This window comes from Phocoena sinus, chromosome 6, assembly GCF_008692025.1.
Source record: "Phocoena sinus isolate mPhoSin1 chromosome 6, mPhoSin1.pri, whole genome shotgun sequence".
In the NCBI taxonomy this organism is placed as follows: domain Eukaryota; kingdom Metazoa; phylum Chordata; class Mammalia; order Artiodactyla; family Phocoenidae; genus Phocoena; species Phocoena sinus.
Genome location: NC_045768.1, coordinates 44363217 through 44375935, shown reverse-complemented (window position 1 = coordinate 44375935; position 12719 = coordinate 44363217). Strand labels below are relative to the sequence as shown.

Sequence of the window (12719 nt, the reverse complement as noted above, 5' to 3'; positions counted from 1 at the left end):
TAAGGTCACCTCTGGGTTCCCGGAATTCAGTGCATCGCGCTTCTCCTTCATGCGCTAGAACACAAAGAATATCATGGAAAGACCCTAAATGTAGATATAAGTGGCGTTTTTAAATGTGGCATTTTACCAGAAATGCTTACAACTGTTGTCACCAGCAGGTGGTCCCACAATCATAATCAGGCTCTCTATTCCTTTAAAAGGGAAGTCGACTGCATTTGGTATGCTCCGGAAACGTATACAATCGATTTTCATTTGTGCCGGATAAAATTAATGTCATCACGAATAACTGCATCTAATAGTTTTTAGTGTGTTATTAAAAAGTCAACAGAACATAAAAAATTGCTGGGCTTCCCTGGTGGCGCAGTGGTTGAGAGTCCGCCTGCCGATGCAGGGGACGCGGGTTCGTGCCGCGGTCCGTGAAGATCCCACATGCCGCGGAGCGGCTGGGCCCGTGAGCCATGGCCGCCGAGCCTGCGCGTCCGGAGCCTGTGCTCAGCAAAGGGAGGGGCCACAACAGTGAGAGGCCCGCGTACCGCAAAAAAAAAAATTAAATTAAATTAAAAATTGCTTAATATATATGGCTTAGCGACCTACTGTGTACACAGCAAATCAGAATACAGAAAACCTGACGTGGGGCAGAAAAGGCGGGTGAGGTTGAGATGGAGAGGAAGAAAGAGGGGGAAATGAAGTCCTATCACTTGAGAAAAGGCAGGAAGACAAAAATGCGGAGAAATAGGTTGCCATTCACAAAAGCCTTCTTTAACTGCATTTGTATTTTCAGTCTTTTTCTTCCATCAACCATCCTTTGATAGGCTAAGTAGCATAAAATGAGATTGGTGAAAACACTCCCACAGAGTGTTTTTTGTAAGTCACTGGACCACTAAGGAGGTCCGACAGTTTGGTTTTAAAATGCTTAGAGTCATTCCTCGGGTGACCTTAGTAATTCTGAGAGCACAGTTAACTAAACATTCTGAGAGCAGAGCGGAATCGAGTGAAACCTGTATACTCTGCACATCAGACATTCCGACTTGTAGAGTAGATCTTAAAAATGAGAGTCAGGTGTGCTTATTTTCCAGGTGAGGATACTTGTGTCTGGCAAAGTTAGCACTTCAGCGTAGGATTGTTCCTGATAAAAGCAGCACTTAATCCCTGGATTCCTGACCCTCAGAGGCCACATCTCCTTCTTTTACTCCTTTAAAAACGTCTCATATCTGCCTCATTCGATTCCCTTGGGCTTTGGTGGGGAGTGACCCACTTTATTTCCTGGGTCCAATTCCGGTCTCATCCAATTAATTTCCCTACCCTCATCTCCATCTTGCCCAAGTGCACTGATTGAAGAAACAAGTCTTGGGCTTTAGTCTTTCCCAAAGACTTCTGATTATGTCTGTCTCATGACTACGCTCTCTTGGTGTCTTCCCAAAGCAGACTTTTTCCCACCAGGTTACACCAGATGTCTCCAAGGCATCGGAAGCCGTGTGCTCCTGATTTGCTTTCAATTGTGGATTGTATTTCTTTTCAGATTACTTTTCAGGTCACCTTTAAGGAGCCTTCATTTTCATATGAATCATCTGTCCTACTGATGATTATGATTCAAAGAGTTATTAAGTATTTAAAAAGCAATATGGGGACTTCCCTGGTGGCACAGTGGTTGAGAGTCCGCCTGCCGATGCAGGGGACGCGGGTTCGTGCCGTGGTCCGCGAAGATCCCACATGCCACGGAGCGGCTGGGCCCGTGAGCCATGGCCGCTGAGCCTGCGCATCCGGAACCTGTGCTCCGCAGCGGGAGAGGCCACAACAGTGAGAAGCCCGCGTACCGTAAAAAAAAAAAAAAAAAAGCAATATGTATTTTTAAATTCTGAAACAAACATCTTGGGTGAGCTACAAACCTTTCCAAAGTTTGTCGTTGCTCTTGTTTTGCGTTTACATCATGATTCTGGACCCAGACCTATTTCTTTCAGTGAACCCTGCTCTGTTAGGGAACAGGATTTATTTTGGAAATGCTTGTCAGAATGTTTTTGATCTTTAAAAGATGAACAGTTCTCTCTTCACATCTCAGCTACCGAATAGTTGTAGGTGTCCTTGTCTTTCTCCAACCTCTTCCAACCTGAAGCCCCTTTATCTGTGAACCACGTATGGAAGAGCTTGGTCCATAGAGGGCTGCGCTCTTCTCTCACTGATATACGAAGATCAGAAAAAAGCAGGGAGCAGAGCAATGAGGGGCTTTGGTAAACTGGGTATCAGGCTGTACTTGGAAGACATCACACTTAAAAGAGAGTTCCTCCTCCTACAGTTGTTTTACTGTGTCTCTTCATGTTGACACATACAGATATGTAGGTTCTGATCAGACTTACTGGTCTCCCTCTCCTGTCTCCACCCCACTCTCCTTACATGATAGTGTGCCCATTACTTAATGTTACTCAGTTTTTTTAATCTGTAAAAATGCGTGTCTAATTTGCTTGACGTTAACTAATGTGAAAGCACCCAGCACAATGTCCCATCTTTTGTATTGCAAGAAGCCTCTGGTCACTTAGTCATGTCCCTTTAAGAATACAGCTGACCCTTGAACAACACAGGTGTGAACTGCAGAGGTCCACTTTGAGGCGGATTTTTTTTTCAGTGGTAAGTACTATAGTACTACACAGTGCAGTTGGTTGAGTCCACAGATATGGAGGAACGGTATATACAGAGGGCTGACTCTCAGTTATACATAGATTTTCAACTGTGCGGAGGGTTGGCACCCCTGTCCCCCACCATTGTTTAAGGGTCAACTCTACTTTCTAAGCAATATGGAAAAGAAGTAGTATTAAAATACCAAATACAGTCTAGCTGTATTGGCTGGAAAATTATCACACCGTTTTAAAGAAAGAAATTTAGTTCCATTAAAGTCTATACCTCTCTAAACCTGACTTGCAATGTATGATTTAATTGATAACGCAGCATAAAGTATCCTTTTCTGACCTGAACCACAAGAAAATCCAGTTTTTTTCTAGCCTTTAATAATAATGTTTATGGCGTATATAAATTAACTTTTGTAGGGCATACATGAGAAGAAACACATACACAATTAGATAGATACACAATGAAAGAGAATCTTTAGAGTTTGGTCAAATTGGTCCTGTGTGGGGCTTCCCTGGTGGCTCAGTGGTTGAGAGTCCGCCTGCCGATGCAGAGGATGCGGGTTCGTGCCCCGGTCCAGGAGGATCCTGCATGCCGCGGAGCGGCTGGGCCCGTGGGCCATGGCCGCTGAGCCTGCGCTTCCGGAGACTGTGCTCTGCAACCGGAGAGGCCACAGCAGTGAGAGGCCCATGTACTGCAAAAAAAAAAAAAAAAAAAAAATTGGTCCTGTGTGGATTTCACAGTATATTTCGCTGTAAATTTACTAACTTTTAACTTGGCACCCAGTTAAATTAGAGGATTCTTTTCCTTTCCTCATACAAAGTTATATTAATATAACCAGTTGTAATCACAGTACTTTACCGAACTATACAATAATGTTATTTCCTACACTTCGGGAAAATACGTGTCTCAAAGATCCTTTTCTCTTTATAATATTCTGCCCACCTTCCCTTCTCCCTACATCCCACATTAAGATTTAATTCTTAAATTGCTCTAAGCTTTAGAGAAATGTCCAGATTTCTTTTTACCACATATGTTTTGGTTTTCTGAATATTGCACACTAATGAAAATTCCCTGTGCATCTGTAGTAAATAAACCTTTGAATTGCTAATTGTTTCAGATCAGCCCCCTAGATCTTTAGCAGCTGTCTTTATGGCATTTTCAGCCCACAGATTCAGTCTGTTTCTGGGATTTTAATCATCAGCCATACACACAGGCACAAAGGTCAGGTTGCCTTGTAGACAGAGTGGTGGCAACATCTGTATGTGCTGTAGCCTCCACGGGGGTGCGTCTCATCCTTTATCTCCTCCTCTCACCTTGTGTTAGTCAGCTCAGGCTGCCGTCAGAGAATGCCACAGACTGGGTGGCTTACACAGCAACAGTGGATTTTCTCACTGTCTGGAGGCCAGAAGTCTGGAAGTCCATGATCAGGGTGCCGGCAGAGTTAGGTTCTTGTGATGCCTCTCTCCTCAGCTTGCACACAGCTGCCTTCTTACAGTGTTGTCACAAGGCCTTTCCTCTGTGCACACACTTTTGTTGTCTCATCTTCTTAAAAGGACGCCAGTCCTGTCTGATTAGGGCCCCACCCTTATGATCTCATTAACCTTAATTACCTTTTTAAGGGCCCTATCTTCAAACACAGTCACACTGGGGATGTGAAGCTACGTCTTCCATTCAGTCCTCCAGCTCCCCATCTCCCCTTCTCCCCTTCTCCCCTTCTCCCCTTCTCTCCTTCTCTCCTTCTCTCCTTCTCTCCAGAAGCCTCATGCTCTAGGATACTGATCTCTATGGGATCCAGGTCCTCTGGCTTCTGCTGGGGTTCAGCCTTGGGATACGTTGGCAAAAAATAGGAGAGGGGGAGGAAGAGACTGGGGTCTTGCTCAGCACACATTCCCCTGGCTTCTTCCCTGCAGGGCCGACATGGGTTGGCGAGTCCCCTGACCAGATTTCAACTCCTATTAGCCCCTCTGTCTCCCCTTTCAGTGACTCCTCTCTCCCTGGCTCCCTTTAGGCAGTTACTGACCCCATACCCTCCCTTGGAGTTTGCCTTTGCCATGCCCAGTGGAATTTAAGCTTTGGCTCTGGCCTTAGTGAGCATTTCCGATTCCCAGTTTGCTCGTCTGTAAAATAATGATATAGACTTGAATTGTGCAGGATAACGTTTGTACAGTCCTTGGTACACAGTAAGTTTCTGTAAATGTTAGCCTCTGTGGTTTTTAGTGCACAGTGAACCTTCTAGGTATAAAACTCTGCTTGATTATAAAACAAAAATTATCTCTTGGGCTTCCCTGGTGGCACAGTGGTTGAGAGTCCGCCTGCCGATGCAGGGGACACGGGTTCGTGCCCCGGTCCGGGAAGATACCACATGCCGCGGAGCGGCTGGGCCCGTGAGCCATGGCCGCTGAGCCTGTGTGTCCGGAGCCTGTGCTCCGCAACGGGAGAGGCCACGACAGTGAGAGGCCCGCGTACCGCAGGGAAAAAAAAAAAAAAAAAAAAAAAAAATTTTAAATAAATAAATAAAGTATTATCTCTTAAGAATTAGCCCTAGGTTTTCCCTCTCAATAGAGGAATAAACGTGTTTGTTTCTGTTTATAAAAATCATACATGATCACGGAAGGAAGGTATAAAAAGAAAATAAAATTCTTTCCTAATCTTACCGAACAGGATAAGTTCTACTACACCGTCACTTGATGGTAGCTTTAAGCGTAAAACTGTGCTACACGTTAACTTCATTTTGCACACATGCACATACACTTTTTTCTAAACTGAGACTATTCTGTATCATTTTGTATCCTACATTTGTAATGATATTACAACATAAAAGTACCTTCCGAACATTGTCTTATTATTCTTTTAAAATGAAATACCTTTTTAGAGATGTTTTCAGTCATAATTTTACATAGATATATGAATGAGATTGTGCCATATGTGCTTTTTCATCATTTTGTGGGTTTTAATCTATTATCTTGTTATGGTTCTGTTTAAACCAGGTAGGTTTTGTCATTATCTCATGTGTTCTGTTGACAGGTCAGGTAAAGCTCTGCTGTGACCGTGCTGCTTCCCGGTGACACAGCCCCTCAGTGTGTGATGGGGAGGGCACATTTTGGTGATGAAATGGAACCTTCTTATTCTTCCCTGGCTGCGACGTTCTGTCTCTGATGTATAGACCTGAGTCAGTCGCCAGAGTTTCTCAATCTGGCCATCCACACCGTAGTGAGGAGTAATTCCCTCTGGAGAATTGGAAGCGTTGGACAAAATCCTTAGTTTATGATGGGTTGGTGATTTTTGCATCCTTCTCTATGTTTCGTCAATATTTGGATGGGAAACTGAAGGATGGTAAACCAGGTCCAGCTGTCTAGTGGCAATAACATCCAGAAGTTCCTCCTCCTCTCCATGAATTTTTCCCATTCCTGTGTAATCATATTGCATTTTTCCACATTGAAGGGCAAAAAGAAATCCATGCTCAGGTCAGGTCAAATCCTGTCATAAATATTCTGTTCCCTGAGGATTCAAGGTCAGGGAGAGTTTATCAAAGATACTCCAGATTCTTTGTCATCTCTCTTTCCTTGGCTCTTTTTTCCAGAAATTCCAGGACAACACTCCAAATACTTTTTCCTCCACCTGACACCAGAAGAGCTGGGGCCTGGAAAGAAGAAAAGAGGTTTAGTCATCACTAGCTTTGTGACTTTGGTTCTCACTTCCTAATTACAAAGTGATAGACTTGACCTACATGTCCTCCAGCATGCCTTGTAGTTTTAAAATGGTAGAATTTCTGAAGGATTCAGCTGTAACTGTTCTGAGAGATGCTCTTCACTTTGGCGTATGTTTCTCTTTTCTTCTGAAGATCTCATCTTACAGAGAAAAATAGTCCATATGCTTCAATACATCTGTGTTCTACGTTGCTTCTTCTTCTTAATTATTTTATGACCTTAGGAAGGTCTTTGAGTTTATGCCAAGTTTTGACATAAAGAATGTAAGAAAAACTTCTTGGATCTGGTTGAAGAAGGTATCCACAGTCAAATATGTTTGGAAATTACTTCGGATCGTGCCCCCCTCTTAGTTTTGCAATGAACCGTCACTCACTAAAGACTCTTAGAAGTTCTGCAATAAGGAAACCTGTTTAATTTTGCTTAATTCAGAATTTCCCAAACATATTTGATCTTGAAATCCTTTTATTTCCGGTAGCATCCATAACATCCCTCATAATTAATATCCCTGCCATGCATAGAGGAAGCACAGCTCTGGAAGGAAGGACATCATCCCAAATTCTGCCCTTTATTGATGATGTGATCTCAGAATAAATACATTACCTCTGTGCACCTCACGTTGCTCATATATCAAATAAGGGTACATAATAGCAGCCACTTCATGTGGATGAAGATTTATAGGAATATAATATGACTATGGTAATTGTGACTAATAATATTCCAACTCTGAGGTCTGGCTGTCTGGGTTCAAATTTTGTCTTTCCACTTACTGGCTTGTGACCTTAAAAACATTACTTCTTTACCTCAATTCTTCATCTGTGTGATGGGGACAAAAACTGTACCGTTCTCACAGAGTTGTTGGAGGAATTCAGTCTGATTCATGTAAAACATTTAGATTGGCCCACGGTAGGTCCGTAGTAAAATGTTAGCCCTTATGATCGTCACTGTTTGTGCTCTTGTTACTTCTATGACTGTATCAGGTGAAAGGTAATATTTTAGTTTCTTTTTTTAATTGGGATATAATTGACATATTAGTTTCAAGTATACAACATTAATGGTTCAATATTTGTATATATTTGTGAAATGATCACCACCTTGAGTCTAGTTAACATCCATCACCATACATAGTTACAGTTTTTTTTTCTTGTGATGAGAGATTTTAAGATCTCTCTTAGCAACTTTCAAATGTACAATACAATAGTATTAACCATAGTCGTCATGCTGTACATTGCATCCAGATTAGTTTTGTCTTTTTTTTTTATAAATCTATTTATTTATTTTTGGGGTGCGTTGGGTCTTCGTTGCTACACGCAGGCTTTCTCTAGTTGCGGCGAGCGGGGGCTACTCTTCACGGTGGCTTCTCTTGTTGCGGAGCACGGGCTTCAGTAGTTGTGGCTCGTGGGCTCTAGAAAGCATGCTTAGTATTTGTGGCACGGGGGCTTAGTTGCTCCGCGGCATGTGGGATCTTCGCGGACCAGCAATTGAACCCGTGTCCCCTGCATTGGCAGGTGGATTCTTAATCACTGCGCCACCAGGGAAGTCCTATATTAGTTTTTAAAAGCAACTCCTCTTACTTCAGAAAGCAGCTTAGATCCAGCACATTATTAATGCAGCATCGTACCCCTTCTGCAAATGCTTCATTCTGCCATGTTGATATTGCTCTTGTCTTCATCTAGAGTCTGCGACCCATGTCTTCCATCATCTAAGTTTTTCTGTTTGTGTGCAGGGGCGGAGAGGCCTCGGCTCTGTTTTTGTCTGGGCATCGGGAAATGGTGGGAGGAGCAAAGACCACTGCTCCTGTGATGGCTACACCAACAGCATCTACACCATCTCCATCAGCAGCACAGCCGAAAGCGGAAAGAAGCCTTGGTACCTGGAAGAGTGTTCGTCCACGCTGGCCACAACCTACAGCAGCGGGGAGTCCTATGATAAGAAAATAGTATGTGACATTTGCATGTCTGGCATGATTGGTTTATTTATCTTTCACTTTGAAACACAAATGGAGGCCATACATTTATATGCACAAATAATATATGGAAATAGAAAGATTAGCTGATTACTCAACACAGGTATTTGTAAATATTACCATTCCGTTACCAAGTCATTGAAAAAGCCTGTCTGGGTCATTACATTCCAGCATTGAATGTGGCCTTAGACATGATTAAGCTTCAGTTTTATTGAAGACAAATGAATGGACTACATTCACCTTGTGAGTTGGTGGCAGAGAAAAGACTGGGTGGGATCCTCAGCCCAGTTCCCTATCACTCTGTCCCCGTACTGCCTTTGAACTTCAGCTTGAGTACTTTGGTCTCAAAGTAGGTACAACGAATTCAGTGTGACCTAAACCTATGTAAAAGGTGCTTCTCTAACACTGCAGCACAGAGTTTGCCTGAACGAGAAGCACAGTAGTCTTGTGTGATCTGCTTACCAACATGCTCTGCTCTCTATGCAGATGGTAAAATGGTTAAGAGTTTAGGTTTGCAGGACCAGCCGGTGTGGCTTTCGTTCACTCTGGAACTATTTACTAGCTGGGTAACTTTGGATACATTACTTAATTTTTCTGTCTCAAGATCCTCACCTGTAAAATGAGGGCATTTAGTAATACCGAGTTCATGGAGTTATTTCAGTGATTACGAGCAAGTAGATAGAAAGTGCTTTGCACACTACCTGACCCATTGGTGCTCAAAAAAGGTCTGACTTTTAGGATGCCCCACACTGTGCGACTGACTCTAAATCTCAGACACCTTTGTGCTTTGCTCTTTTCCTGATCATGGTTTTATAAAATGTCTCAGGGTTTGTCTTTCTAAAGTGGAGCTAAGCTGCTATACATGACACTTTTTAGCATTTAGCCAACATCCTGCTTTCAGATCCTGTGATTCACGCAGGTTTGGTTCACTCTGCAATGCTCCCTCTGGCTTTATACGGCGGTGGAAATAGAGGTGATAAGATACTACCTCCTTCCTGTAATTCTTCATCCATATCTATTTGGTTCCTCTTGATTCCTGATTACTGTAGGATTTTCACGTTTGATTTCTCGGCTACCTTTTACTATCCTCTTAAGTTACATTTTTCAGATGGATTTAAATAAAAACTGCCTACCCCTATGCATATCCCATCTGTCCCCATCTTTCTCTAATCCCTTCATAATAATTGGGTTAAAAATCTGCACATGAGTAACCCTGGAAGTACCTCCATCATACATCAGTAAACATATTCCACAATACAAAGTGAAATATAAAAGGAGAAAATACAGAGATGACAAGTTTTGAAGTTCCATGGCTTTCTTCATGGGAAAGTGATGCTCTATGATACTTTACCATCATTATGGAAACGTTTTAATCTAGGAATGTTCCTTTGGCTTTCAAATTTGCTCATCTCTCAGAGCTCCTGGTCAAGGCCCACTAATACTGAGTGGCATCCGTCAGTTCTGCATCATGAAAATCCTGATGAAAACTCTCTGGAGTAAGAATTGTCTTCCTAAACTTCTAGAGTCTGAAGGCATGTTAATGAAAACTCACCATTGCTTCAGAGTAAATATGCCCATCTAGTGCTATTATTTCCTGTGGGGCAGTTGTTGTGAGAGAGGTGTTCTTAAGTTCCATAAGTGCCTTCCTTAAGAGAAGATTATAATCCAATGGGCAAAATATCAAGGAAGAAGGAAGTGTTGCCGGGTCCCAGATGGAAGAGCACAGTGCAGATAGAGGGACCTCAAAATTGCTACCCTGAGATTTACTCCTTACACTTGACCTTTCTGGGCTTTTCATCACTACTTACTGTGATGGTGTGGTAGCTGCTATGACCCCCATTGACTGGGTGGTCATTTAGGATGCTTCCACAGACGGACAAATCGATCATTCTGTGCTGAGGGATAGGGCTTGAGAGGAAAGATGGACGCCATGATTTAATGTCAATATCCTTGATTCAGGTCATATTTCACTTTTCCCTTGTTGCTGCTTCTGATAGCAAAACCTTTACTGACTCACTGAGTATATAAAGTTACCTGTTTACCTTTTACTTGGCTCTACCTTTTGTTTAACCTCTCCCATTTTCGTGGTAGCAGTTGATTACGAATTTTTCTCTAGCCAGTTCTCAGCTTCTCTTATTTTGCCTGAGTCTCCAGATTACCGTCCGTTGGAGAGGAATGTGGTAGCTGTTTCCAATTATAATCTCTAGCTACGGACAGACCACTCAGTGGCTAAGTAACCTCTACCGAGTCTTGGTTTCCTCCTCCGTAAAGTGGAGGTAAAGCCAGAACCAAGCTCATAAATTTTCATGAAGATAGCAACATACCGAGCCTAAGGTACTTACACAACGCCTGTGGCAACGAGCCACCTAGTAAGTGGCTGGTACCCTTGTTCCCTAAGTCAGGGTAGCTTTCTGTATCGTGGGAGCTTAGGCTGGTCGTTTTTCCAGCTGTTGTTCACAGAGGTGCTTGTCGCACCTTCGTTTTTCCAATCTGTAGAACCACGATCTGTTCCACCCACCCCGTAAAGAATGGCACTTTGATGGTAAACATGTTAACAGTTTGAACGTGAGGAGAGTTGGCGGCAACATCAGGCTTTTATGGTCCAGCTGCCCCTTTTCCTTCTAGATGTCAGAATGACAAATAGTCCTGCTCTGCGCTTGGGACCTTTTCTTCACCACGCTTTGAACCAGATGTCTGTGGTCCCTCAGAGATGCCCGCATCCTGTTAGTGGCATCCGTGATTGAGTGTTACAGGAACAGCAGTGTCTCCCTTTGTTCTGGGGCTCCCCTCCCCAGTCCATCCATTTCCTTTTGTCATTTGCTGCTTCTTCAGAAGAGCACAGTTGTCATTCTTCATTCCTAGAGCACCTTTGTGAGTTGAACTGAGGCAGACGCTGAGGATCCAGGAGAGCGGAAAGATCTCACTGCTTCTGGGAAAGCACTTTGGTTAAATAATTTTTTCTTGTCCTTTTCATGGTGTGCAAGTAGGAAAACCTTGCCCTGAGTTTCAGAACGTAGCCAAGTCTCCATCCCTTGGTTTCCTACCACCACTATCGTACAGTTGTGGACCTTGGTATTCCACGCATGCTTTAATAGATTCGGATCAGTGATAGCCTTGAACCTTATTATAGCAAGTGAAGCAACTAAAATATCAAGATTACTATGATAAGAAGCTCCCCTATAAGGTTAATAGAAATCAGTTGAAGTGACTGGTTATTATGAAATAATGTTTTTATTAACAACACCGTATACATTTTATTCCATGCCAGACATGTAGTACATTTACAGTTATATTAACATGTCATAAATATAACATTTTTTGCCCTTCTAATGTGTGCCTGGCAGTGTGCTATGCACATTGAATGCATCCTCTCTTTGAATCACCAAAACATTATGCAGGAAGATCAAGTATTGTCCCCACTCTACAGATGAGAAAACTAAAGTCTGAAAGGTTAAGAGAAACACATGTAGTAAGTGGTAGAGTCTGGATTCCAACCAAAGTTGTGTTGAACCCCCAGCCCACCTTGTAACCAATGCGCTGTCATGCCCCGGATCCTTCCCAGGGACCTCCAGCATGGGGCTGTATAAAAGAACGGTGCTTTTCTTGCCTGTTCGGGGTTCTCTTCACAGTGATTTAAAAAAAAAAAAGAAAAGTATGTGGACTATATAGGCATCCACTGTTTTTCACTACTTGGCCCACTCGTTCTTTTTGAATATGGAAAGTAATTTTCATTTTTAAATTTATTACCTTTACTTTCATTTATATTCTTGATGACAGTGTATTCAAATTTTATACACTCGGAATGCAGTGAGCAATTTGCTTCGCAGTCCTTTAGATCAGCGTTGTCCAGTAGGACTTTCTGCTAGGATGGAAGGGTTCTCCATCTGTGCTGCCAGAATGGTAGTCACTAGACACACGTGGCTGTCGAGCATGTTCAATGTGGCCAGTGCAGTGGAAGAACTTTAATTTTAATTCTGATTAAATTTTAACTGATTTAAATTTAAATATCCACATGGGACTATTGGTGACTATATTGAACAGCACATTTTAATTTTTATGGCTCACTAATTTTGAATTTCATGCCGTTAGACCTCTTCCTAACCCCCTCAGACGATCGGTCGGTCTTCTTGCAAAACACCTAAGCCCTTTGCCAGTCTAAGTGGCTAATTCCCGTGGCCTGGCGTTGAACTCCCCAAAGTTACCTTTTTGCCTTTTGTGTGATTTCAAACCAGGGCCCTCCTGTGCGACTCGTGTCATCTGGCAGGAACACTCTTTTCCCAGAAACCACTTCATGTATGCCTCTTCTCAAATTTCCTGTCAGGGAGGCTGTTCTTCCTCACCTTTCCCTGAAAGAGTGGCACTCCCCTCCCCGCAAACTCTACTCTTTTATCCTGTTCAGTTTTCTTTCTAGCGTCCTTAGAGCTACTTAA

The 12719-nt window shown here is 42.8% G+C and overlaps 1 protein-coding gene across 1 annotated transcript in view; it reads left to right on the top strand.

The window, feature by feature from the left end:
- PCSK5 (proprotein convertase subtilisin/kexin type 5) overlaps positions 1-12719 on the top strand; it is a 448447-nt gene that overhangs the window by 175302 nt on the left and 260426 nt on the right. The window contains 1 exon segment of the mRNA XM_032634783.1: positions 8050-8262. Within this exon segment, the coding sequence (XP_032490674.1) occupies positions 8050-8262 (213 nt within the window).